Genomic DNA, 27,159 nt, shown 5'->3' with positions numbered 1-27,159 from the left:
AATATTTTAATATCGCAGCGAATTTTCCAAATGAGCTGGACTCAAAAACCGGTGTCCATGAAAACAAATGGGAATTTGCGGGTGCCATGTCAAATAAATCAAACAAAAATAGAAAATAATACGAAAATTCTGCATACCATAGAAATTCAATATTAAATGCAATCAGTGTTTGGCACAGAATTACATAATCCATTGCGCATAATTGAAAATTTAATTTCTGCCAACCAAAAGCTTGATTTTAATACATTTCCAATAAATAGAGAATGGCATGTATTGTTATTTGGCGGGAAATTGTGGGAAAATATTTATGCGTGTAACATAAACCTATTTTTATTTATATGCAAAACCAATATGCACTAGAAATACTTCAATGATTTTGTTGTGCGTTGCACTCATAATTTTAATATATATATAAATTACATTGTTTTGAAATGTTTAGATTTATGTAAGTGGTCTGATAATGAATTTAAGTTGCTGACTGCGATTTCAAAAAATTGGTTAAATCACATAATTAAATTTAAATATATTATGGTAATGTAAATATTTATCCCTGTTTTCTATTTTTTGATAGGTAGTATTTTAAGAAAATTATAAGAATATGAAGCAACTAAAATATAATTAGATTAGGTCCTTTAATTCGAGGAGTTACTCATCTGTTTCTTTTTCATTTCCTCCCTCGGCTCCTTTTACCCTTGGCCCAAATGCATTTAAGCCGGCTTTTCATTGCGCTTTGATTACCAAGGATGCAGTGTTGTTGCCTTGACTTTTGGCCACCGTCGCCTTCGTTCTGTTTTTCATTTACGTCTGTGTATTGAATCAAGTTTGCCTCGCTTCCGGTGAACGCGAATAATTTCTCTTTTTGTAATTTCCTCTTTTTTTGCAAAAGTTTCCTTGCCATGGATGCAGCCAAGTTTTTTCCGCCGGAAAACACAACATCCGCTTTTTATAAATTCTCAATTGTGCGCGAAAATTCAGCACAAAGGCAAAAGCAGCACAAAAATAAAAAAAAAGAAGAGAGAAATGCTAGAAGTGGTCGAGGAAAAAATCAGAAAAAAAGGAAGTGACAATTGCGTTCTATCTCAGCCATTTTGCACGATTGTTGCTCCATTTTCACGGTTTTCTCGGATCGCTGGCTACGCCATTTTGCCCGCGAGGCTCGAACAGGTGACACTTTGACAGCTGGCAGTCACTTTAAGTGGATTTTCAGTGACAGCTAAGCGAGTTTATTTTTTTGAGTCAGTGGCGAAAAGTCAGTGGCGAAAAGTGCGCCATGAATTCGAATGTGCTCGTGAGTGACGGAATGTAATATGGTCACCAAATGACAGCTCATCTTGTTATTCTGCGATTTACAAATATTTTTCTTGTGCTCTTCAAAACAAATTTAATTTTCAAACCTTATTTGTTTTACCATTCCACATTTCTTTTTACCTCATTGCTAAAGTGTATTTTAATTAAATCACCTGCAAAATATTTGCACTCATTTTAGTGGCATACAACAACATGTATGGCATGAAAGTAATTAATACAAACAAGTGGATCAAGGGCAATTAAATTAAAAGAGCATTTTGCTAAAAACTCCTAGTTAGTAGAACCAAACTTTTCAAGGGTCGACTGATTGAGGCAAATTGCATTTAATGCATTAAGCTGCTCATAAATAGCGGCCAAAATGGCCACCGAAAATTGAATAGAAAAAGGGGGAACATTTCATTTTAGCTCCTCGCCGGGTGGCCGTATGGTCCGGCAACCATTTTTGGATAGTAAACGCAAAATTATGCACCCTGAATATGGTCTGGCATTAATTAAAAGCGACTTCATTCCGTCGCTCGACTATTCTGTGGTTTTCTAGGTGAAAGTGGGGTCTGAAATGTGGGTGTGATTACACTGACCACAACATTTATGGGCATTACGCATGCTGCAGCATCGGAACGCAAACAACTGGAGGAGCAACCACACACAACACACAGTACAACCGGTGTGCTTAATATGCCCTTTAAATGGACTTGTTATGGTTGCTTACTTTTGGCATAGACTGTGCCACAGCAACAGCCACAAAATTACCCATAAGGTTCGTCGAAAATATTTTGGGACATGCTTAATTAATTTTCCCAGCTTAATTTTGTTTTAGAGCTCTATATTGTAAATTAAAATTGTAAGCTAAGCGTACTTATATTTAATTATTAAATAGGTAAATACTATGATGAAATGCAATAGTCTATATATTTTACTTTATTTAATTCTTTAATTTAATATTTAAGCATATCTGCTGACATGTTCCTATCATTTAAATTGTCGTAAGCTTTTTGAAATATCCTTTCGGTACGGCCTTCAACCTTGGAGCCTTATCGACAGCATCGCTGTTCGCCAACTGACCTTTCGGACAGTCACCTATCACAACGGGCCAACTGCATCCATCAAAATGTGGGTGGCACTTCGATTGGTGAGTGGGCTGCAGACATGGTCGAAACGATTTGTCTGCCGGTCAACTCGCTCGTCCGGCCAAATGGCATGGCATGCCAATGCATTCGGGCCACTAGGATATCCTCAACTGACTGTGACACGTAGACGTCCGAGCACGCATATCCGTTTCCTGCCAATGGCCGTCATAAATAACAATCCACAGAGGCAGTCGGAAGGAGGAAATTAAGATAGCTGCAAGATGGACAGACGTAGATCATATACCCGTAACATTCAAATGACTACATACTGACTAAAGTAGTGATTTTTAATCAGGAAATACTCACAAGAATAATCAAGAAATACTTACAAGTTTAAAATGCACTTATTCATACTTTGATTTTAAATGAAATACGCTTTCTACAGATCACATTGAAGTGACAGCCTGTCCTCTTGCCTTAATTAGATGAGCTCCAGAAATTAATCCTAGCAAATGTGAGGCAACTATGTTACTTTGACACTTTAATAGTTTCAAGCCTGGAAAAGTGGAAGCTTACTTGGCAGGCCACCAACTTGCTGACAACACTGCCAAAAGAGGACGGAGTGTAGTGCGGAATTAAGCCATAAAAGTTTTTACACCTCTCCAAACAGAACAGGTTGGCTGCTTCGCCTCCTACTTTTCCCCATTTCTGCAGTTCCCCTACTTTTTTTTGGGGGGCACTTTGCTGTCAGCAGTTTGCACGATTTCCATACAAGCGGGTTGCCAGGCTCATAATGAAACACTTTATCATTACCAAAGTTGACAGGGCGGGGAATGAGCTACACTGCTGTAAAGCAACCTCATGGAATAATTATTCAAAACGCTGATTTTGTGCCAGGACGGTAATAAAGAACATTTTCGAATAAAACATAATTGCATTAGAAAATAAATCAAAATCTTAAGTTTTCTCTTGCTACTTTAAAAAATCTACTTAGTCCTTTGTGTGGCACAATCAATTTTGATTATTTCAGTGCATAGCCACACATTTTCCCAGGTCCATGAAAAATATTTGCAAAATATTTTTAAAGCCAAACATGGGGCATACATAATATTGACATTGATAGATTAGCTGACTCGTGCACTCACACACTTAATATGAACCAACTCAATTAGTACTTTCAACGAAAAAATCGAAATCGAGACCTCAATTGAAACTACTGATGGAGATAAATGACTGCTAATGTCGGCTGCAGCAAGTTCCTGAGAAATGGTTTTAAAATGCATGCGAGTCCAGTTTTCTCGCTTTTTCTTGCAATATCATGGAGTATTTTTCTAAAGAATTTTTTACATCGACCAATTGAATTAGTCTACAAATAAATTACAACAAAGGAGCCTTTCAATTGTTCCGAGTCAAAACAGCACGACGTCTTGGGTGCTGGGAAAGTTTGAAATTTAAGCCAAGCTGAGCCGGACATCAATAACGTGCGGAAAACTTTGCCATAAACTCTTGGATATCCTGTCACTCCAGTTCTCCAGACTCCCCATCATCCTCATCGTTTTCTCGGTCGCCTCATTGATATGCCAAAAGTAGACGTGGTCTGCAGATTGGGTGGAATTCGGCTATTTGTGTTCGCCTGACATTGACGATGGCCCGTCTGAGGACCTTGGACGGCAGTTTAGTGGGTTTATTTTCCACCCGAAAATGCATAAAATTGGTCAAAGCTGTGGCTAATAGTTCATCGTTAAAGACAGTCGCCACAAAGCAGGATTAAAGTACTTCTTTGGGCTTAAAAGATATATAGATCTACTCTGAATATGATCTGTCATTGGATTATTACCTCTACCTTGAATTAGTTTTAAAACTCGTTATCGTTCTTTTTAGATGACCCTACAATTTATTACATTTGATTGTCTGCCGAACGTTTATAATTGATTGTTACAATGATTTTTCTGTGTGAATTAGAATTTTTTTGGACGCTAGACAATCTCTGCCAGCCAACTCAGCCCCGGGATGCGGCCGAGTCATAAACATAAAATACAAACATTGAACGAGCTCTGGTCCCTTGTCCTGGGACTTTGGTCAACAGATTAAAACGTTGGGTGAACATCGCCATCCCATATCATAAATATACACAGTTGGAGCCGAACATCCATTTTTCGAGAGCTTTTAGGAGTCGCCAGTCAAAGAACCAATCAAAACGTAATCGAAGTCATCCGCAGACATTGAACATCAATTATTTGGGCTGTTCGGGGCAGGCGATTTGGTAGAGGAACTGCACCAATGTCCTGGTCGGTCTGCCAGTCATCCTGCCAGCTGTCAAGTAGGGTATCAATCCATAGGTGCTCAGTAGTCCAGTGCCATAGGTATCCAGATGGGCCCAATCGCTGCAGGGCACGAGCTCGTGGAGAACAGCAGCTGCCAGACAAGACGAGGCATATCCCTCGCCATCGTTCAGGAGGTCGAAGCTGAGGTGTTCTGCCACACGATCCTTGTAGTAGCGCCATAAGGGGAATCGCCACAAGCGATCACCGGTCAAGGAACCCGCACGCTGGAACTGTTTCCATATGTAGTGGGAATTCGACCAGATTCCTGTGGCTCCGCCGCCAACTGCCTTTTTAACGCCCTTGCACATCGAGCCCACATCCACGACGAGTCTGGGCTTGTATGTTATCTGACCATAGAGCATGGGATCCGAGATGACCACCACTCCTGTTCGACTTATGTTACGCACCGCCAGAGATTTGGAATTGAGTAAGGTCACCACATCGCCAGGCTTGCAGGACATTCCAGAGGGCAGATTCTCGCACAGCGGTATCACAGCAGTTATATTGATGGGCAAGGATAGCGCTGCTGCTGCGCGCATGGCGGCCAAGATGCTTGCCGCTCCAGTGAGATCTCCGCGGAACTCATCCATGCCCTTGCAAGGACGCAGGTTGATGCCACCGGAATTGAAGGTAATGCCTTGACCCACCAGCAGAATGGGCTTATCCTCCGGTGCGGTGCCGCAATACGCCACCTCGAGGAGAACGGGTGGTTCGCAACTGCCTTTGGCAATCATCAGGAAGGAGTTCAGATGTTGCTGCTCAATCCACTCCATGGTGCGAACCTCCACGGTGATGCCGCATGGACACAGTGAATCCACGGCAGCCTGCGCCACAATTGTCGGTGTCATGCAATTGGCTGGGGCATCACACAGTCTTCTGGCCAAATTCTGTGCCTCCGCCTTGAAGAGGCCCCTTGTCCAGGACTCGACATCCGGTGAACCATGCAGCTCCAGTTTCGGTATAGTGCTGCGATACTTCTTGGCCAGGTTCTCCTCATATCGCCAAATGGCCAGAGCGGCACCTTCGGCTGCCTGTTCGGCATAGTCCATATTATCCACATGCACTTCCGAGCAGCCAATACTTTGTAATGATCGGGCACCGATTCCGGCTGCTATGCGCACATTCTCCATGCCCTCGTCCAGCATTTCCAGTTCATTGAAGGCTATGCCTTCGAGACCAACGCCCACCACGCAAATGGATCGAAACTCGCTGTCCACATTGTTGAAGACCTTGCCGCGACCCAATCGTCCAGTCAACTTGGTTTCGCAAACCAACTCCGATAGCTTGCCCTGCACACGATCGTCAAACTTTTCGCCAGCAGGCGTTAGTCGAGGTCCCTTGCCCGACTCCTTTTCGTAAAGGCCCAAAACGATTCCTTTGCCGCCCTTGACGGCATCGCCAGCTCCACAGCCGGCGGTCACATGGCGAACAGATCCAATTTGGGGCACGGCGTTTACGCGGCACCGGCTCAAGCTCCTCGCCAAGGCGGGTCCCTTCAGCAACAGTTGTCCACGCATAGTATATAGTATTATGTGTATCGCACTATAAACGCGAGCTATGATCTGCACAATTTTGACGACTGTTGTGTGTTTTCACAATTTACGGCAACTCTCGAAGTGTAATGTATGTTGGTCTCTCGAACTGTCTCTAGTAATTTTGACCTGCCACGTTCAAAAGTTTTGTCAAGTGTCCAAAAAAAAAAAAAGTTTCAAAAATGTTTCATGTGCGAACGTAAAATGTATATTTAAAAAAGGAACGAACGAAATGCGTTGTGTGCTTTCGTTGCTAAAATCGGTAAGACTAAACCAAACCGAACAAATTTTTTGATAACTGCAAAGAAACGGAATACTAGATCAGAAAAAATACGGAAATTCAAATGAAGAGTCAAACAAGGAAATATATGTATATGTATAGGTCTGGAATCTATAGGTTTACTTACTTACTATTCTTCACAGTTGCGATCAGAAGAACATTTGTAACTTTGTAGCTGTGATGCATGTAGAGTTGGCAAAATTGTCTTCATAGACAATATTAAAAACTATTAAAATATGAATAGGAAATTTGTAAGCGAATTTTGATTCCATGTGTTTTTTACATGTGCTTGATCTAAAGACCTTCTTGTTTCAACAAGACAGCGTTCTTATGAAGTCATTAAATATTTCCTATTATATAGCAGCCATTCTGGCAATAATCCTAATTAATGGAAAATAAACCCAAGCTTAATGTTTTTAAAATTAATTCGCTTTATGTACAACATTTTTTAAGTTATTGGGCTTAGTTCGATGAAAATAGGACAAATGTGTTATATATAGCTGCTATATAAATTAAATAAATATAAATAAATATAAATAAATATAAATAAATATATATAATATATATATTTTTATATAAAATTTATATAAATTATATAATATAATTATAAAATCAATTACTGCAAGGGTATATATGCTTCTGGTTTTTTGGAAATAATGTTCTTGAGTTATTCAAGATCTAAGCTATTATTATTTCGGCTGATTTCGATCGGTTATTTCGGTCGCTGATCAAAAACTTGTATATTTATAAGGTCGGAAATGCTTTCACCTCTCTTATACTTTTCTGCTAATCTAGTATACCCCTTTACTCTTACAATTAGTATACATAATCTTTGATTTAAGTCCCTAAGACATTGCATTTAATTTAAAAGTAGAAAGAAATTATAATATAAATTTTTATTGTGCTATTTGCAGTGTTCTATGTCTTCAAAGACGAAACCACTACTACAAATCTGGTAAGTTACCAAGAAAAACTTTATAAGAACCTTTTAAAGAGTTGATAGAGAACCTATAAAGCATTCTAACTGGCACCCCAAAACGATACATTATTTCCTCTTAGCATAGTTATTAGTTTTATTACTTACCAGCAAGTCGAAACAGTGGACCGAAATGGACCCGAATTGTGTGGTTTGCCAATGGAGAACTCAAGAAACGATCCTTGCCAGTGTCGTTTTTACTCGTTTGCTGACCTACACAGATCCTGTCGATATGATTCAGTTCAATACTTAGAGTGTCCAAAGCGCGAATAACTTTCGGCACTAAAGCAATTTACATAAAATGTTTATTTGGGTATAATTTTGAAATGTGCTCGGAGAATTCTCGTTTTTACGTGAACTTCGATCGGTTGAGTGTCATGTCGGTGATGTTGAGATTTCTATAATAAGCAAATAGATATTTAAAAGGTCAATAATGTAGGAGTACTACTATTAAGAGTTTTCTGAATATAATACCCCGTCAAATGAAAAACTCTTGAAATAATTATATAGGGATACAAACATTTTTTAAAGCAATAAATGGCACTTGTGTATTTATGTACTCCTTTCACATTTATTTACCTTGAGTTTCCACTGAATAAAAGTGAGTAAGAAAAAGTGATTGCCGCATATTTCCCACGTGGTGGAAAAGTTTTTTCCAACAATAAAATGCCAAGCGGTGCATAAAGTTCATAGAAAAGTTTTCTCTTCTGTTGATTGAAAATGTCGCTTATTGTCGCAGGCAAAACAACAGAAGAAATGAACAATAAAAATATATATAGTTGAGAAATTAAAAGCAACAATAAACCAATCACGAATTAAATTGTTCAAATTATGCTAAAATAATTTAAGTTTACTGACTTGCGCAGGGGAAACAATCAAAATCTCTATAAAACCATTTAAATAGTCAACAAAATCGATTTATTTTCAATATTTCTAATTTTGGCAGTAAACATAAAATAAAAATTTTAAATCAAGATTGCCATGTTCAGTCCAAAAGATGCGTTTCAATGGAAATACGATTTCCGGAAAGATGAGATGCCTTCTCCAAGGATACTCCTCCGCCGATAATTTGCGACCAATAGGGTATCAAAGCCACTGATGCAGAACGATGCCAAAAAAGCCCTTGGAGTTCTGCATATAGCTGAATCGCCCTCCAGTTAGATATGCAGAAATGCTGAATCACCATATAAAATTGAATATAGTTGATCAATCCACTGGCCACAAAGGTCAATATCCAGGGCAAGGCAAATAACAGGAATATATTCCGCGGAAAGGGTCCCTTATTCAATGCGGAATTCTGTTTTTTGATCCAATTGTTTCTGACTTGCTCGGCAGCTGTTGCCGCCGTAGTTTTAAGGATTCCTTTCCTTTCCATCGATACCTCACTTTTGCCACTTTGCAAGTGTCGGCAGTACCAAACTCCGATCATTGATAGTAGGGAATACATTATGGCCTTGACCAGCATCCAGTGATTGTATTTGTAGCCCAATTGGAGCGTTAGATTACGATCCACGGAGGGATAGACCGTTTTTAAATTGGCATTCGCCTCGATGACCGGCTGAAGATTTGAGCCCAAGTGCAGGGATGTCAGCAGCGCAAAGTATCCAATATCTTGTATTTTCGGTATGAACATGGTTTTCGAATTTGGAGTTCAAAAAAAAAAATTTAAGCACGATTTTTATGTTTTGTATCTAATATTCTGTCACGTCAAGGCTCTGACATTTCTGGACTGATTGCTTAAAAAAAATTATATCACAATCATTTTTTTACTTTTTATTTTTAATTGTATGTAATCTTTCACAACAAAAATAAATGTAAATAATAAAAGATTTTATCGTTATGTTTGTTATAAATTAATTTATTAAATTGAAGAATGTAAAATGCAGCATGCCGAAACTACTTAACTGTTTGCTTCTTGACTGCATTAACTTAATTTAGCGACATAAATTATTTGAAATTCCCGCCAGCTGGTACAGTTTGAAAGCAACTATTGCCTGTGCTAAAAACCTGCACTTGAGTGCTTGAGAATCTTCACTTATTCAAACATATTATAAATGCTAATTTCATATTAAAATAATCAACAATACGCATATTTTTTTGTTGTAAATATTGCTAAGATTTAAAAAGGAATTAGTTTTTAATTTTTAGTTCAATTGGTTGGAGTGCTTGGTAAATAGTTAGCACGGATAGAAACCTTGGGTGAGAGCCTTAGCTAATAGTGTGTTCACACTTTGCCATAAGGCTTAAATACAGAAAATAAAATTTAATTCTAACAATTATACTTTTTTTCTGTATGCAATTAGGAAAAATGTTTTCCATGTAACAATTCTCTGAAAACAAAATACATTTCGTTACTGTAGACTTTGTTCTGCGTGAATAAGTTTATTATTCACGAATAATTGTTTTGTAGTATATTTTAGTATATAATTATTCGCGTGTGTTGGATTATTTGGCCGGCAATGAAAAAGTGTGCATTGTGGCAAGGCAAACGAATCGTTTCAAAATTCTGTCCAAAAAGTGTGAAATTACCCGAAATGGAGCGCGAAATAGCGCACAGTTTAGCTGGCGGCGAGGAGCGTAGCAGCGATGTGGCACCTGGCCAGGTTAAGACCTTCGAGGAACTGCGTCTATATCGAAATCTGTTGAACGGATTGAAGCGCAACAATTTTGTGACGCCAACGAAGATTCAGGCGGCTGCCATACCCATGGCACTGGCCAATATTGGTAAATATCTCAAATGCAACGGAAGATTATCAATAATAGCTGCCATATATACCTGCAGATCTAATCATACAGTCGAAGAGTGGAACTGGCAAAACTCTGATCTATATTATAGCCGTCGTTCAGAGCTTTCAACCCAACATGAACAGACCACATGCCATGGTCATCGTTCCAACTCGAGAGCTGGCCATTCAGGTGCAGGACACGTTTGTCCAACTCTGCAAATCGTTTCGGGACTTCAAATGCTCTGCTTTCATCGGTGGCACAGAAGTGGCCAAGGATCGCAGCCGCATGAATGAAAGTCGAGTCATTATCGGTACACCGGGACGTCTACTGCATCTGTATGAGAATAGGGTATTGGATGTGTCCAAACTGCGACTGCTGGTGCTCGACGAGGCCGATCAACTTTATCAGACGAAGAGCCTGCAGCATACGGTCAGTAAGCTCATAGAGGCAATGCCCAAGAACCGGCAGATAATTGCCTGCAGTGCCACATACGATAAGGATTTGGATGAGCGTCTGGCCAAGGTCATGGACAAACCCATGCTTATATCGAATTCCGAAAGGGCTACCGTGCTACTGGGCATCCGCCAGTTTGTCTACGAATTGCCACAGCAAAACAACAGTGTGGAGGAGATGCGTCTTAAGCTGCAGATTCTTGGCCAGATCTTTAGCCAGTTGCCTTACGAACAGGCCATCATCTTTGCCAGCTCACAAATGCGAGCGGATTCCTACAAGAACTATCTAACAGCCAGTGGTGTCGATTGTCATTTGATCTCGGGAGCCATGGAACAATCGGAGCGTTTGCATGTGTTCGAGGGCTATAGAAACTTTACTATGCGCATATTGGTGGCCACTGATTTGATGGCACGCGGAGTGGACTCCCCGCATGCCAACCTGGTTATCAACATTGATCCACCACAGGATCATGTCACCTATCTGCACCGCATTGGACGAGCTGGTCGGTTTGGCTCCAAGGGCATAGCCATCACGTTTATATCCTCCAAAAAGGAGAGCCAGAGATTTAGGGAAATGTCAAAAAAAATCGCAACGGCTTGGTCGGTTCTGGAATTTCCCAAGGAGCCAATGCCAAATGAATTCAATTTTTGGGATTTCGAAAAGTACAACTTTGGATATTACATCAAGGAAGAGAATCCGCTACAGGAAATGCCTATGGAAAACAAGGTTCCTATTAAAGAAAATCCAAGCAAAGACCCTGCAAATCCGGATGCTTCATCGACGAAACCTTCAGTTGACTTAGAAAATCTTCGAAAGGATCAGGATGGCAAAAAGAGAGATCCAGGAAAATCAAAAGTTGTTGCAGGCAAAGTACTAGTGTCCTTAGAAAATGTTGTATCCCAAAAAGAGTTGGAGCTCGAAAACTTACCAGAAACTTCACATAATAATAAGAGTCTTAGGGTCAAAGAACTGAAACAAGTCGAGAAAGAAACTGCAATGCAAGGAAAGCTTAAAGAAACTAACTCCAAAGCTGGAGGTTCAAAAACGAACAAGACGGAGAGAAGGAAAAAATTGAACACTCCACCAAAGTTAAATACAAGTGCTTCATCCCAGATACAGAAGCAACCAACTGAAATACAGCAAACACCAGAGATCACCGTAAATAAATGCTATATGGAAGACATACAACCAACATCAGACGACAAAGAGTATCATCCTGTTAATGGAGCGGGAATCCAGGTTCCGTCAAAATCTCCCGAATTGACACCAACCCTAACACCGTCGGAGCTGACCCAGGAGCCGTCTCCAACCACAGTGACACCACCTGCACCGCCAGCCAACTCGATTAACAACAAGACCTATTGCCTAGCTGCTCCAACGCAAACCAGTTCTATGACCATACAGAATATGGTTATATCGAACACGGTGGACGATGCCAGTAGCATCAGTTCGGATAGCATGGTTTGTGGCTACCATAGCGATAGGTCCTACGACACCTTTTATGCAACCAGTGATGAGGAGGAGATATGGAATCGATTGATGTCTAAACAAAGGCATCAGTCTAAAAGAGTTCATGGAAAACGGCGTCTGATACTATACAAGAAAGTATTTCCTAAACTAAACGCAAAAGTTAAACGCAAGTTTAAAAAACGGATGAGCTCGTCCTGCAGATCCAAAAAAACACACTCATTTTATAAATGCGACTTTCAGAAGGATGTATACAAAAGAATATCACATTTGCCGCACATGAATTTGTGTCATCTGCTTGACAAATTTACAAATCAAGAGAGATTTCTGAAACGGATCCGCAAGTATGCAAAGAAGCAACTCATGGATAATGCGACGGTTAGCATTTTGCTGGATAAGCTCTATAAATCCATGCTGGAACTGTACTATAACAGTGCTAAAGAGAGGAAGAAGCATGTTAAGGAAGCCATGAAGGAGGCCCTAAAATCCATTGATAACTACGAGAGCCAAGAGTCGTCGGCATCAGAGGAGGAGGATGATCTAAAGAACAAGCTTAGTGTTCATGTGACGAATCAGATGAACATACCACCAATGCCACAGGTCGCTGATGAAATGGGCTTAGGAAGTGAATCGGATACGGAGGACTCGCAAGACTACGGCGAAGGCCAAGAGATCATTGCGGACGATGAGGACGATGGCAGCGATGGCGAACCAAATTCATCGAGTGGTTTTGTAGAGAGTCAGGAGAGTGTTTCGTCTGGAATTGACACTTCCGTTTACGAAACGGAGTCTACGGGCGCATCTGGAAATAGTTCTATTGCATTCTTTATCTCGGATGATGAATCAGATGTTGAATCCTTAACATATTCGGAAGATGGGAGCAATTTCAGCACTGCAGGATCAAGCTCTCCACGCTCTACAGTAGTGAGCAGCAGCGATGAATATTCGGATGATGATTCCGAAACAGTAACCAATGGCATTACATTGCAGAACGCCCAATTATTGTGGGTGCAGACTTTCAAGATGCAGTACCAATTCATTGCCTCACATGTGGCTAATAATCTACAGAACCATTACTAAATGGTTATGAATGAAAAACTAGTGAAAACTCAGGCATTAAAATTAAACTTAACTAATATCACTTCACTCGGAAACAAAACGGATAAGTTCCAAGAGAGGCTGTATCAGTCTATTTCCTAACATTTTTATATCGTAGCCAGTTAAATCGTTTTCTTAATTTAAATACTCAATTTCGAAATAGCTGATAGCATGTTGAATACCATGAATGTTTTGTATGCAAACAATAAATTGCAGAATTTGTTACCAAAAAATAAATGAATTAAAGCAGAGAACTACATTTCGAATTTATTGCATTGTTCATTGCTCAACTTCTTTGATTTCAAAATTGATTGTTTTTCATGTTAATACGCTACATAATCGCATCAAACAAATTAATCCACAATGTGAAAGTTAAATCCCTTTAATCACTTGCAATGATTTATCTAAGAGATGGGAAAACAAACATTTTCCTTGGTTTGGGCAAGCCGGATGGATGAAGGTAAAGAAGCGGCGCCAACCGACTGCCGGGACATAAATCATATAGTCAGTGGGATTGGGATCGGGATCGGCATCGTCCATCGACCATCGGGCAACGGACATCAGCTGTGTGGCAGACAACATTGTTGCACGGCCGCCGCTCACTTTGCATCGACTGCAACTGGCTTCAGAGGTGTTAACCCATTAATTAGCTCTTGTCAAAAGTCGTCCACTCGATTTTGGAAGCCACTCGAAAATCAGAATGGATTGTACAAAAATATGACATATATTTATTATTTTTTATTATGAACATTTTATAACCAATTAAAATTTTATGCATTTTGTGAATTATTTGTGCAACAAATACCGTTTTTGCTCAGCAAATAAATGAGTTATACTATTTTATTTTTATAAACCACTGCTGTATCTAATTTTTAGTTTATTTTTAAATTGATTAAATTCAGTTAACATTTTTAAGTTTCCTTTTACGAGTTTCGTGTCCCCATTTGCGAGTGCTTTTCAATGGGTTAAGCGAAAGAGACGGTCCACAGGCGGCATGCCGCGTCGGTGGCATAGTCAAAACATTCGCCCTGCGGTCGAGCACGCAAAAAGCCGGCATCTGGATGGTACTGCTCATTGGTCGGCGATCTGCAGTGCCCCCAGTGCCCCCCTTCGTTGTAAGTCCAATAAGGAGCGTGAGAAAACGCAAATTCAAAGCGAGCTGGAAGCGACAACATTTTATAGATCCTAGAGACATGGATAGCGCTGCATTTTGTCGCTGCCGCAGTGGCAGCAAACTCAATTCGATTAGCGATAAATGCGAGATGCGAAAAATGCTCGGCCAGCTGGTGCAGGTGTTAAAGTCTTATAATGATGTTAACATTTTTATGGCACACAACAAAATAAACTAAAAATTTGTTCAGCGCAATAATACTTTTGCGGTCTCGTCGTCCATATATGGGTGCACACCAGCCAATTGCCGCCGCGTTTTCTGTGTTTTCCATCTGGGGGCCAAGTGGAACGCTCCAGGGGCCATGGGCAATTTGCAGATACACTGATTCAGATACACCGGGCCGCACAAAACTAATTAAAATTGCTGAACGTCGTGAAAATAATTATAGCGAAATTACTCGAAAATTAAGTAAAGTATATCAATTGGGGGTAGGATATTACAACAATTATTTTTAAGCTGTAAACGTAATAATTAAAATTAGGATATGGGCTTTATACAAAACTAAGATTATTGATTACCAATGAACAGATAAGGCGCTATCTTTTCTGATCTGAAAACCAAATAAATGAGGCATGTGAAGATGCATAAATCCATTATCCATTATCCATTACATCGCCCAACTGCTAATTAGAATTTATTGCTTATGAAATTATGATAAACGCAGTAGAGATCTCAATTAAGATAGCCACCGCGCTAATCAATTTAACTTAATCCTAGCCCTTGGCTAACCAAAAATTTCAGCAGCTGAAGACATTATCCCCCCCAGCCGCCCCCTTATCGCCCCCTTGGGGGTGTGGCCCAGCTCCGATTTATGTGACCGAATGCACAACGCCCGGCCACGCATTCATAAATAAAAGTCATCATTAATTAAATTTAGTATAAACAACATGGCATGCCTGCAATTATTCACTCACTCATTCACTCGCTTGTTGCTCTTTCGGCCCAAAACGCGACGACATGGCAACAACAAAAAAGACACCATGAATAAATAAATATAAACTAAAAGTGTAAGAAACCAAAGGAAACAAAATAAATAAAATAAATAAGCCAAAAAAGAAACGATAGGAAAACGCACGCAATACGCGCCGGGCAAACAAAGCAGAAAAAATCGTTGACAAAAATGATCTGTGGGCAATTATAATGAATTATTTTGACACTTAGGGCCTGTGCAAATGCATAACTTAAATGCATAAACGTAATTTATGCACTGCCCCACTGAAATGCTGTTTTATCGCATTTTAAATGTGATAAATAAAGTTCTGGGTTATGTTTTTTCATTTACATTTACATTTTCTTTTCTTATTTTTTTGGGGCCACATAAATAGAGTCCTACGCAAGAAATATTTCCGCTGGCATTTTTCACTTCAACTACAAGTTGCATATGGCATGGAAAATTGCGCAGAATCCGTTTTTAATTGGTGAAAAATAGCAAAGATTTTCCACGCTTTCGGTGTCGGTGCTGCTTTGCCCCAAAGGGTTTGCCAAGTAGCCACCTTGACTGCCTTTTGACCATGCCTAAGTTGGACTTCTATATTTTTTCCATTTTTTTTATTTTGTGTTGTTACCAGCGACTCGAGTGCGATTCACATCGCCCCACAGATTCGCAATGCCAATAAATTGTGCACATTATGGCGGGGTGAGCCGTTGGCCAAGAGGTTGGCCAGAAGTTGCCGGGATCAGGGGGCAAAACAACCATGCAATGCATACTTTTACGAGGCACTGTATGAGTAGCTAAGTTTTAATGACCAATGCTCATTTGATTACTAATAATAATATTGAGTAAAGCTTAATTAAAAATAAGTTATCAGTTTTATATTTTATTTTTATTTTATATTTTTTTGATTCATATTTCATTCAAACGACACCAACTATTTTCTGACCCTCTAGAGTTCCCAGAATTCCGCTTACTTTGGCCCCCCATTCAATGCCCAATCATAAAACCTCTTTTAGAACGTCGAAGAGACCGTTGAAGTGCCTTTACGGTGGTGCCCAATTGGCAGCGAGACTTTTTGGCTTTTGTGGTTCCCAGGCGACTTGGAGCGAAACATGCGAGCTGCGGCTTTAATTGTTGCCGCTGCCGCCAAGTGGATTTTCTAATGCAATTTTCCAAAGGAGCTTACGCAATGCCCGGCAACAGTCACCACATCAGCCGCAGCAACTGCAGCGGTAACTGCAACTGCAACTGCAGCAGCCGTAGACGCTGCAGCAACAATGGCAACATGTTGCAATGGTCTTGCCGCCTTGAACGTGTTGCGCGCATAATTACTAAACGCAGTCAGTCGGTGAGTAACTGCGGCTTTTTAATCCCCCCTTTGGGGGCCCCCCAAAGTTGCACAGCCTTTGCTGTATGCCGATCTGAGCCATAGTCCCAGATCCAGTACCAGATTCAGAGTCTCAAGCCCCGGCAGTAATCATTCCGCACATACGCGCATATTTAGCATTTTTAAATTGTTGCATTTCGCGCATTTTTTATGACAAGAGCGAGACTTTGATGCTGACGGTTGGTCATCACATCGAAAATTATTTTCAATTCTTCGTATCTAGTAACCAAATTTGACACTTTTCTAATATAAAATTGATATAATAGATTGATAAATATAAATAATGTTGTTATTATCCGACCTATGATAGATATCTAAACAGTCAAATAAAAGTATTTATTTCTATTAAATTGGAATGGAAACGAATATGTAATCCAAATAAACGTACCTTTAAAATGGATTTAATATAGTATGAATTTCGAATACAAACCGTTTTTCTCGGTGTATTACTTAGCCATAGTGAGACCACTATTACCTCCAGGTGGACAACACTTCATCCATGTTCCTCCATCCAGTTACCTTCTGGTGCACTTTGCCGCACACATGTGGCCCATAAATGAAATACATATTGCAAATCACACTAAATAGTTGCAGATGCTAAGGTATTTCGGCAGTGATTGTTGTGGGGACTCAAGAGGTATGTGGTTGAATGAACTGGAAAGTGTACCCACAGGAATCTTAATGGGTTCTGGAATTAATTGGTGTTGAAGGGAAAATTAAAAGGAAAATATGTCCATATTCCTATACTAGCTAGCATTTTATTAAAGTATTTTTAACGCTCTACTTGTTTTAACAATAGCAAAATATAATATTAGAATGGAATAGCAATATCTTAAATTTAAAGCATATACATATAACATGAGTTTTTCCATTTTAATATCACAACATATCATTAAAATACTGTATTTTAGCCAATTAAGTAAACTATTTCAAGCATCGCATTGCTTTTTATAACACTATTCCTAATAAGCGGAAAACTTAGGTGAATAAAAAAATTAATTGAATACGAGCCCATAAAAACTAGCTTTATCTTGGACTTTCCTACAGATGAAAAGTTTACAGGGTCATAAAAACACAATTAGTTTAACTTGAATGTTAAACAAACTCTAAAGAAAATAGTTACTCTCATGAATGATGTATGTAACAAATAAAACCAACTGCCCAGGCTATTTGCTTTATCAGCAATTACAGTATTTGCAGTAGAAAAGAGTGCTAAATGCAATTCGAGATGCCTGAAGCGAAACGCATCAAAAATTGCACAACAAGTGCCGTGGATTTCCTGTATAACTGGTGATCAGCGATGACGGCAACAGGAAACGGACAATAATTGAATTTCGAATTTGAATTTGAAGTTGATTTTCAGCGGAAATTATAAATGATGTGCCATATATTATGGTTAAGATATAATGCTAACGTCTAGACACATGCAAGTAATATTTTGCAATTTACCAGCGAGCTTTTCATTTATTTATTTATTTATTTTTTGAACCAATCGCTAGCCAGTCGAAAAGCTCTGCTTGCAGTCAACTTTCAAGGTTGCCTTTCCAATAAGAACGCCGGCTTTGAGCCAAATGCCCAATGATTGATTTATATTGTCAGCTGAACGAAAGAGGGGCTTGCAGTGGATGGCCGGGCGGTTTTGGTCACATGTGTGAGCATAAATGTGCAATTTGCTAATTGTAGCACATAACGGTCGGCCGACCTCCCTCTCGATATCTTTTCTACCACTTCTCTGGCTGCCGACACTTGCGGTCAAAATAATGTCTTTATTGCTTTTGCCAATGGTTATAAAACTAAACAGGGGGTTTGCTGAACGGATTCAGTTGTTGGTTTCATTATGCGAAAATATATTTCAGTTTCTAATTATGTTTCTTGTTAATACTGGTTGATAGCTTAGAGGCAAATTAGGTCTTAAAAAGCATGTCGAACATTGCCCCAATATGTATAATGACACCTTTATTCTTTTGACCCCGTCTGTGCGACTTTCTGTCCTTTTCCTGCATTCGTGTTCTGGCCTTTTGATGCCCGTTCGAATCGCTAAGCGTTTTGTCATTGTTGTTGGCCCGTTGGTGTTTGGCCTTCAGCAAGATTGGCTTGTTGTTGTTGTTGCTTTTGGTGTTGTTACTAATGCTGTTAGCTGTTCTTTCGCTCGTTTCTCACATTGATGTTTCAAGGTTGCCCAATTAAAAGTGACATTTTGCAACATAATGCGACTGCACTTAACATGTTTTCTTGTTCTTACACAATCCAGTTGCCCGCTGTTGTTCAATTCCCCGTCCTCTATTGCTCTATTGCCGCCGCTGCTAATTCACGCTTAAATTATATAATTGAAGTTGATTTTCCTGCACAAAAATTGCTCATTAAGTTGCAATTTACAATTCCATCTGAAGTACCAGAAATATTCGACCCTGGTTTCAGAAATATCACGATTTAACGTTTAGGAATTTCAAAGAACAGTGGTCTGCTATTAGGGCAATAAGAATTGCCATGGATTTTATTCTTACAGCTCTTGGTATTTATAAAAGAATTATTTCCTTAATAATTATTTAATAAAATCATTAGCATTGAACCATAAATTGCGTAGGGCCATAAAGTTTCACGATTTATTTAATACGTATTTATTTGAACCAGTTATCAAGTCGGAGACAAAGATAAAACGTACATATAATATGATCGATTTAGTTTATTATATGATATTTGCATATTTATGGCTTTCACATGTTTTCGTTTCAATACGATTACAGTTGTATAATTATTTTCTTTATACTCTTACATGACTTTGCTGGAAATATTTACCACTGTTCGGCCATGACTTAAGCTAAGCTCAAATCTTGGGAAAATCCCAATTTATTTCTGATACAATTTAGCTGCCGGCCAGAATTTGTCATTGGCAATTTTCCAGTGACCATCTCTGGCAGCGATAAACTGCCGGCGAATGACAACCCAACATTTTGCAATTGGCCATTTTCCGTGGCGTTCTGGGGTTTGGGGTCCGAAGTGTTGAATTCCAAATTACCCAGGCCGAGGCATCGCTGCTCTATAATCTGGTTACATATATCAATGTGAACCGTTGCTGCGGCGTCGGCGGCGGCTACATTGATTAAAAACGAATTAAAAATGCAAGCAAAAGGCCCCGGAGGGCTTTCAACGCTCAACGCTCGTCGCTCGCTGACCACCCATAAACTAAGCGAATTACTTGGGGCGCGTTAAATGGAAATCGAAGTGGGGAACTTGCTCCCTGCCTCCTTTGCAATTACACCCCCTCGGTGGTCGTCCACTGGCTTTACCCCCCTTCTCGACACATTAAATACGCATTTGTTATGTGTCGCAAGCTGGAATGAATAACTTAACCGAGAGCTAAAAACGAACTGAGAGCGGGCGTAGCCTTGTCCATTATTCAATTGAGTAATTTTTTATTTAGTTGGCCTGGCCTGTTTTTTAGTTTGGCTACACTAAGGGAAAATTAACTTATTCACTAGGATCACCATTTAAAAGGGTTTCAGATAATACCAGAAATGCTAGCAAGCTGAAGGAAAACAAAAGACTTAGGCAACGAACTTGGCAAAGCGTGAAAGCAGAACTAAAGACGTTGATATAATAATATTCACATTTTTTTTGAAAATATGGTATTTGTTGCCTTTTATAATAGTTTATTGTACAATATTTTGGTAAAATTGTTTTGCTATCTAAAATTTAAAAAAACTGACAAAATATTTATGATTTAAAACCATATTGCTTGCAATTATACATTACATAAAAATAAAACACCACACATCTTATATTCTCTTGTTTAACTGAATCACTTTATTTGACAGTGTAGAATTTCTTTTTGGCCCAGGGCAATCGAACCGAAAATTCGTAATTGTAATTGTTGGCATTGCAAAATGTTGCGTTTTAAATGGCTCGACGGTTGTTTGTTGGCCAAGAAGTCGAATTCGGTCACTTTGGCTCTTGGCTACCGTTGTGGCCCAATCTTGGCACGACCGATGTCCGAGATCTCTCTCTTGGAGTGACGCACACGACATGGCCGACTGACGGACCACCCACGCCCCCGCAACCACCCCCCGTAGCCCACTGAAATCCCGAAAATTTTCATTCTATTTGGCGCACGTGCCACACGAAGCAAATTGATTTTGCCAGTAGGTGGAAAATAAAATTAACTTTGCGGTTAGATATACTTTTTTACTTCTTTTTTTATTGTATTTATTTTTCGTTGTCCCACTCGGGGCCAGTTAAATGACTTTTGGAAATTAGCTAGATTTTGAATTTGTATTTGATTTGCTAAGGCCTGGCGTGGGCCAACATCGATCCGTCTGTCCGGCTGTCTTTCTGGCCATTTCGGCTGGTCAAGATCTCGGCTCGTACGGCTGTCAGTCACTGTGACTGTGACTGAAAATAAAAGAGTCGGTGACTGGGACTCGCTTACAAGGCGCCTGCGGTCATTTCTACCGCTTGATTTATGGCAAGAGATTGGCCATTGGCCGGCAAAAACAGCAACTAGCCTCGGCAATTGTAGATACATTTTTCAAATGCATTTTCCTCCCCAAATAAAAGTGTGTTTTCGTAAATATACTTTCTGGCTGTTTTTTTAATGAATAATGTTTGGGCGATTTCTGATTGATATCCATTGCTGTTGGCTAATTCAATTTGCATCTTTAATTGGTTTTTTAAATCATGATTTTTAATGCTCATTCAGAATAATAAATCTCTATCGGTTGTTTAATAAAAAAGATATGATTCTAATAAAAGTAAACAATTTCATTTTCGCTCACGTTTATTGTATAAATTAATTGAACGTATTTTAAAATTATTATGCCTAATGGCTTATATAGATTAGAGGTTTAATTTTTTAATTGATTTAAAAAGCTGTTTTTTTAAAGACCTCGTTTTGTATTTCACTCGTATTTAAGTTATTATTTAGGATCCCAACCGAAAGGCAGCAAACAACAATCATTTCTGAGAATCAAGAGGCAAAAAGTCTTCCGAGCTCGTCTGTGAATTGCATCGTTTTCGTGTCTTTGCACAATTATCAATTACTCCAATCACTTTTATGTCACATGCAAATGCCACCGCCTGAAATAATAATAATAGTTAATAATAAATACCGTGCATAAAAGTTAACGTTGCGCCCACATTTACTGCCGTTGTTTTGGAGTGAACAAGCGTTTGTGTTTGCCATCGGCCAATTGGCATTAATTAGCCAGCAATTTTCTGTTGGCGGCTTTTAATTTGGCCAAACGAAACTGCCAACTTGCAACGCGCAGGCAATCCAACAATCTAACAATCCAACAGCCAAGTTGCCACCCACCACAAACATAAGGTGTTGAATGCAAGAACAAACAAATGCCACAGCAGCGATTTATTTCGAGAGAGATTTATATTTTATGTTTTACATGATTTATATAGTCCTTAAACTCATGTACTCGTCGAATGGCAAGATTAATGTTATTAATGTGTTAGCTAAAAATAAGCTAAGTCGAGATGCTTTTGAAATATTAACCTATTAGTTGTCTGGATGTTATTGAATTAATATAAGTAATTTATCAAAATGACTTAACTACAAGGCCGTGGAAATAAACAATTTCAAGATAATCAAAAAATGGCTCAGGAAAATTTTCGAAGTCTGGTGTCTGGTCGAAGGGAAATGCACACTTTTCTCAAGGGCTTGGTTTTCTGTTGTTTTTCTCTAGTACCCTTTAATGGGTATAATAATTTGCGAATTATGCAGTTTGTAGACTTTCCTTCGCTTCGTTTGATTTTCTTTGTGTTTCGCTGGTTTGACAATACATAAATTTACCTTTGAAGTGGTTCCGACAAAAAAAAAAATAATAATAATGGTTGTGCCAAGTGTTGCAGTTGGCAATGCAATTGTGTATTTGGACGTTGTTTTTTTTGTATGCCTTGTGTCACCGCTTGATTAGTTTTTAATTGTATGATTTATGGCATTGCAAAAAAGCGTTTCGCGTTATGTTAATGTTAATTGAGAAATTAACATTTTATGTATGTACTTTCCCGCTCCTCGATCGCCGAGACAACTTGTCAGATCGTTAATGCTCATCAATCTGGGCATTTGATAATTCGCTAATTTATTAGCCAGCCGCAGCACGAAGCGACATTTTGCTTTTAGCCAATATTAGCATAAGACGGAATTTATTTCTTATCTCCATTGCGGGCCCCCTTCGGCGATTCGTTGCAGCATTTTTTGGCATTTGGCGCAAAGATTTTTCTCACAACGCCCACCGCTCATAAGCTAGATCTTTTTTATTTCAATTTTATTTTTTTTGTTAACCGCGGAGTGCCACAAAAAGGCCACAAAATGCTTAGCCGGCCTCTGACTTTCGGTAATTTGAAAATTAATAAAGTCGTTTGTTATGCAAAGTGGCAAGCGGGTGGCGGATGTGGGCGGAGGTGCGGGCTTGGCCGACTTGCCAGCTGTTTTGTTATTTGTTTGTTGTTTGCTGAGTGTGCTGTGTGCTGTCTGCGGTGTGAATTGGCCCAGCAAAATTTGGGCCACACGGCATCTACAAAGTTGCGGCACTCACGCATGGCCCGCTGATTTCCGATTTGGTTAATCAAAACCAAAAGTATTGAGAAGGGAAATGCATAAATAATGCTGTGAAGGCTGTGACTTTGTGGGGGCTGCATTGCCAAGTTTTAATAGGGATTAGTTTTTACTGCTTGTATTTGTTACTATTCTTGTACCAAAACTGTAAGGTATTATGCCAAAAGACATTGATACTTGTGCCACAGCTTAAAAACTATAGGTGTGAATACTTAATATACAGGTGTAAAGAACTTAGCTTAAGGGTGATCTATAAAATTAAAAAATGTAAGATTACCTTTTATGGTTTATGACTAAAGTTAAGTTGCTACCTCATGTTCCTTACTTACTACTCACTAACTTACTACCCATAATCTAATTAGTTACCTTACCTTCATGTCCTTTTCCATCTGCACACACCGATCTTAATAAGGCAGCTCCAAAATGTCAGAGCAAACAAATAGTGTTTTTTTTTTTGGTTTTGCCCCCAGCATAGAGCTACTGCTACTCAACTACCGAAACTTCAGCATCAACTACGGCATTGAAAAAAAAAATGAAAAAAGGCAGCAAAAATGGCTGGGGCTACCAGGCAGCTTCTTTGGCTACACCTTTCCCCATTAGCCCGCTTAGGGAGCCAACTGGGTCAAAGTGGCACAAAGCCCAGGCCCCACTGCGATCATTAGGCAGTGGAGCAGTGGAAACTACAAAGTACGAAAAAATGTTGGAAACCATGACAATCTTCAGCCCACAGGCCAAAACGTTGACAACCAAGTGCAGGCAAATGTATCATAAATATTCATATAATTTTCCAGCCATGTCTTTGCGAGCAGGAGAAACCGCAGCATAGTTGGGGTTTTGGGTTTTCAATTTTTTTTCATTTTTTTCTCCATTTTTGAGAGTTTTTTGTGTCTGTGGCAATGCAAGTGCCGCCAAACACTTGCAGCTGCAAACAAAAGCAACAGCAACAATGATCACTTGTAGTTAATTTTTCACAAGTGACTGCAAGTTTTGTGCAATATTGCGAAGCGGGTTTTCTGCTGTTTGATTTTTCTTTTTACCTATTTTCGGGGGGGTTTTCATAGCCTGACCTGTCGCGACCGTTACCAGGTGCAAGCTGGAAAATGCCTTGAGTCTTTGACTTTTCTCGCCGTTTTATGTTTAATTTTGATTTTTTTTTCGTTTTTGTTTTGGGCTTTCGGCAGTCACTTAAGTTGCTGCAGCTGAGACGATAATTAATTCGGAGCACAATCATATATACTCGTACATATATATATATATATATATTCGATCCGGTTCAATTATGTCTCGGCCGACCAAGGAATTTTATTGCGGTGGCCTGAGATTTTTTGGCAATTGGAGCAGTTCCATTTCCACAATGGCAGCTGTGCCCTGGCCAGTAATAAAATATACAACAAAAAAATTCAAAACTAGATCCGACACTGACATGCCAATGCCGCACAAAAAATTCTCAGGCTTGTTAATTGCCGTTGTCAGCTTGCGGGCTATTTATAAATTTTATATCAAAATAAATGCTGCCAATGGAAATTGAATTGCATACTTGTGGTTGAGATATTGATTATTGCAATTCAATTCTTTCGTTGGCACTGGAAAAGGATAAGACGTTGTAAAATTGCAATAGTAAAATGCCTTAAATTCTTATGTATAAACCCCTCTTTAATTAATAAAGAGTATTACCCTAAAATGGTGTACAACTTGAACTCAAAAGGTATTAACTTATTAATGGACAACTCCTCCTGGTCAACCGTACTCAATGGCATTATGCAAGAAAACACTTTACAATCGAAAAATGTCACCATTTAATTACGCACACAAAACAGTTTAAAGTTGCAACTTGCAGCAGCTGTCAACTGACAGTGACAACGGCAACAGCAACAGCAACTGCATTGCACAAATCTCGTCAGAAATTAACATAAATCCAATCACAAAAGCCCGCGCAAGTTGCCAGCCGTAGGACGGCGATCGTTTATCCCGCCGGCAGTTAGTTGGCCAGGAGAAAAGAGTGCGGATCGTTTTGGGTTAGGATCGGTTTGCTTTGGTTTGGTTTCGGGTCGGATCGGATCTGGTCGGATGGAAAAACGGAACGAAACGGAACGGATCGCATCTGTCTGCCTGTCCGCCTTGGTTGCTCTATGAAATCTGAATCTCGAACGGCATGTGTCGCTGTGTGTTGGCCGTCATGTTGCGCCTGCGCCTGCAACTGCAACTGCATCTGCATCTGAATGCGAGTCGCATAGTCTGAACGGTCTGAATCTGAATCGGAGACTATATAGACGCCTGACTCCCAGTCTGCCCACGCGACTAATCGCGCAACTGTGCAACGCCAACTGCTGTTACGTCTGTTGCGTTGTCTTGTCTCTTGGCTGCCGTTTTTCTTATTTTTTTTTATTTGTACTCTTCGGCGTGTTTTGATTGCTTTTCTAGGCGAAATGATGGCCAGGGTAAGGTTTGGGGTATGCCAAATAGTTAAGAGAATTTACATTTTTTATTTAATATTTCCCATACAATTTAAAACGATTTAAAACAAAAATAGACGGAAGGACTCACTTATATTGATTAGTTTCAATATTTTTAACATTTACTTTTAGTTTTCTATACCACTTAAAGGTGTGTACCAGTTAAACCTAAGGTATCACAAAGTCCATAGGCATTCTCACACCTTTTTCTGATCTGCCTACGGCGCCCTCACATGCCATCCAGCTGCCCGGTTTTTCCTTTAAATATTTTGGCATCTCTCTCTGGATGTGCTTTGCATGTTGGTTAACTGCCTGCCCCGCATAACCCACTCAAGACCTCATCACACACACACACCACACATAACGAACTAACCGAACTGGGGACACTTTGCTTTCCTTTTATTTTTATTGCTGATTGTTGGGGAATTGTCATTTTTGGGCTGCACGGGTGCGGGATTGGCCACTCATGCCACATAAAGTTGGCATTCAAGCCAACTGAAAAACAATTCAATTATCAGAAAATGCAAATGCCAAATGGTGTCTCGAAAGAATGCACCGCAACCTGTTGAGATATAAAGGGAAGGAGTAGTCTGGTGCACATGGAAAATAATGGATAACTTAAAGAATAAGATTAAGTAAATACTTCAGAAATAGGAAGTAAAGCACGCACTCGTATCTTCAAGATACTTATTATTACATAGCAATTATTTGTAATTAAATTCTGGAAAAAAAGACAAAATAACAACTTCAAAGTTATTAAAAAACACTTATGTTTACCCAAAAGTTAATATTAAATTCTTTAAAAGACATCAAGGGCTGTACAACCACGATTACCCAACTGGCATCATTTTTTCCTCTGTATGCTAGGGAATTTCACTCGTGACATATTCGGCCGTGTATCTTGATTTCATTTTTCAATTTCCACAACAAGCTGAAAAGCTGAAGGAGGAGCAGAAGCTGCAAACGCAAATTATATGGCGATCTTGTGAGCTTGCAACATGATGGCGAGGCGCGCCAGAAACACCAGCAACAACCACGCTGCCAGCATTTCCGTTTCACAATTAACGTTCTACGTGACAAGTGACACCAATTTTACCACCTTTAGTTCAGTGTAGCGCAGCCTGTCTTTTTTTTGTAGTTGTTGTATTTTTTTGTTTTGTATCTGTTTCTGTTATGTTCCATGTTGTTTTTATGGGGACCACCATCAGGGCCGAAGTTAGAGCGTGCTGCAGATGCACGTTCCGCGATTGTGTGCGCAGTTTTGTTTTGGGTTAATGGAGATGATTTGTTGCCCTATTCTAATGCGCGACACCCTTCAAGCTCCCCTTTTTCCATCATCTCATTCAGCCAACTGCAATATTGCAGGGGGTTCTAAAAGCTGAAGCACAAAACCAAAATATTAAAAGCTAATTATAAAATA

At 39.5% G+C, this 27,159-nt stretch overlaps 3 protein-coding genes across 3 annotated transcripts; 1 reads left to right on the top strand and 2 right to left on the bottom strand.

Annotated features, from left to right (window-relative positions):
- Nucleotides 1-4,246: 4,246 nt before the first annotated feature.
- Nucleotides 4,247-7,867, bottom strand: LOC6605158 (cytosol aminopeptidase). The gene is made up of 2 exons (XM_002029961.2): nt 7,596-7,867; nt 4,247-6,529 (listed from the first exon to the last, which is right to left on the bottom strand). The coding sequence occupies exon 2, from the start codon at nt 6,214-6,216 to the stop codon at nt 4,609-4,611; it is 1,608 nt and encodes a 535-aa protein (XP_002029997.1). The 5' UTR covers nt 6,217-6,529; nt 7,596-7,867; the 3' UTR covers nt 4,247-4,608.
- Nucleotides 7,868-8,382: 515 nt separating this feature from the next.
- On the bottom strand, nt 8,383-9,206 carry LOC6605157. The gene has a single exon (XM_002029960.2). The coding sequence runs from the start codon at nt 9,118-9,120 to the stop codon at nt 8,473-8,475; it is 648 nt and encodes a 215-aa protein (XP_002029996.1). The 5' UTR covers nt 9,121-9,206; the 3' UTR covers nt 8,383-8,472.
- Nucleotides 9,207-9,954: 748 nt separating this feature from the next.
- On the top strand, nt 9,955-13,498 carry LOC6605156 (probable ATP-dependent RNA helicase DDX20). Its single transcript, XM_032718804.1, has 2 exons — nt 9,955-10,211; nt 10,270-13,498. The coding sequence occupies exons 1-2, from the start codon at nt 10,022-10,024 to the stop codon at nt 13,212-13,214; spliced, it is 3,135 nt and encodes a 1,044-aa protein (XP_032574695.1). The 5' UTR covers nt 9,955-10,021; the 3' UTR covers nt 13,215-13,498.
- Nucleotides 13,499-27,159: the final 13,661 nt, after the last annotated feature.

Source organism: Drosophila sechellia, chromosome 3L (genome assembly GCF_004382195.2).
Source record: "Drosophila sechellia strain sech25 chromosome 3L, ASM438219v1, whole genome shotgun sequence".
In the NCBI taxonomy this organism is placed as follows: domain Eukaryota; kingdom Metazoa; phylum Arthropoda; class Insecta; order Diptera; family Drosophilidae; genus Drosophila; species Drosophila sechellia.
The sequence above is the reverse complement of the archived record's forward strand: the minus strand, read 5'-3'. Positions and strand labels throughout refer to the sequence as shown.

Coding starts and splice junctions, on each gene's coding strand:
- LOC6605157 (XM_002029960.2), bottom strand. CDS start 9,120: ATGTTCATACCGAAAATACAAGATATTGGATACTTTGCGCTGCTGACA.
- LOC6605156 (XM_032718804.1), top strand. CDS start 10,022: ATGGAGCGCGAAATAGCGCACAGTTTAGCTGGCGGCGAGGAGCGTAGC. Junction 10,212..10,269: donor CATGGCACTGGCCAATATTG/GTAAATATCTCA, acceptor ATATACCTGCAG/ATCTAATCATACAGTCGAAG.
- LOC6605158 (XM_002029961.2), bottom strand. CDS start 6,216: ATGCGTGGACAACTGTTGCTGAAGGGACCCGCCTTGGCGAGGAGCTTG.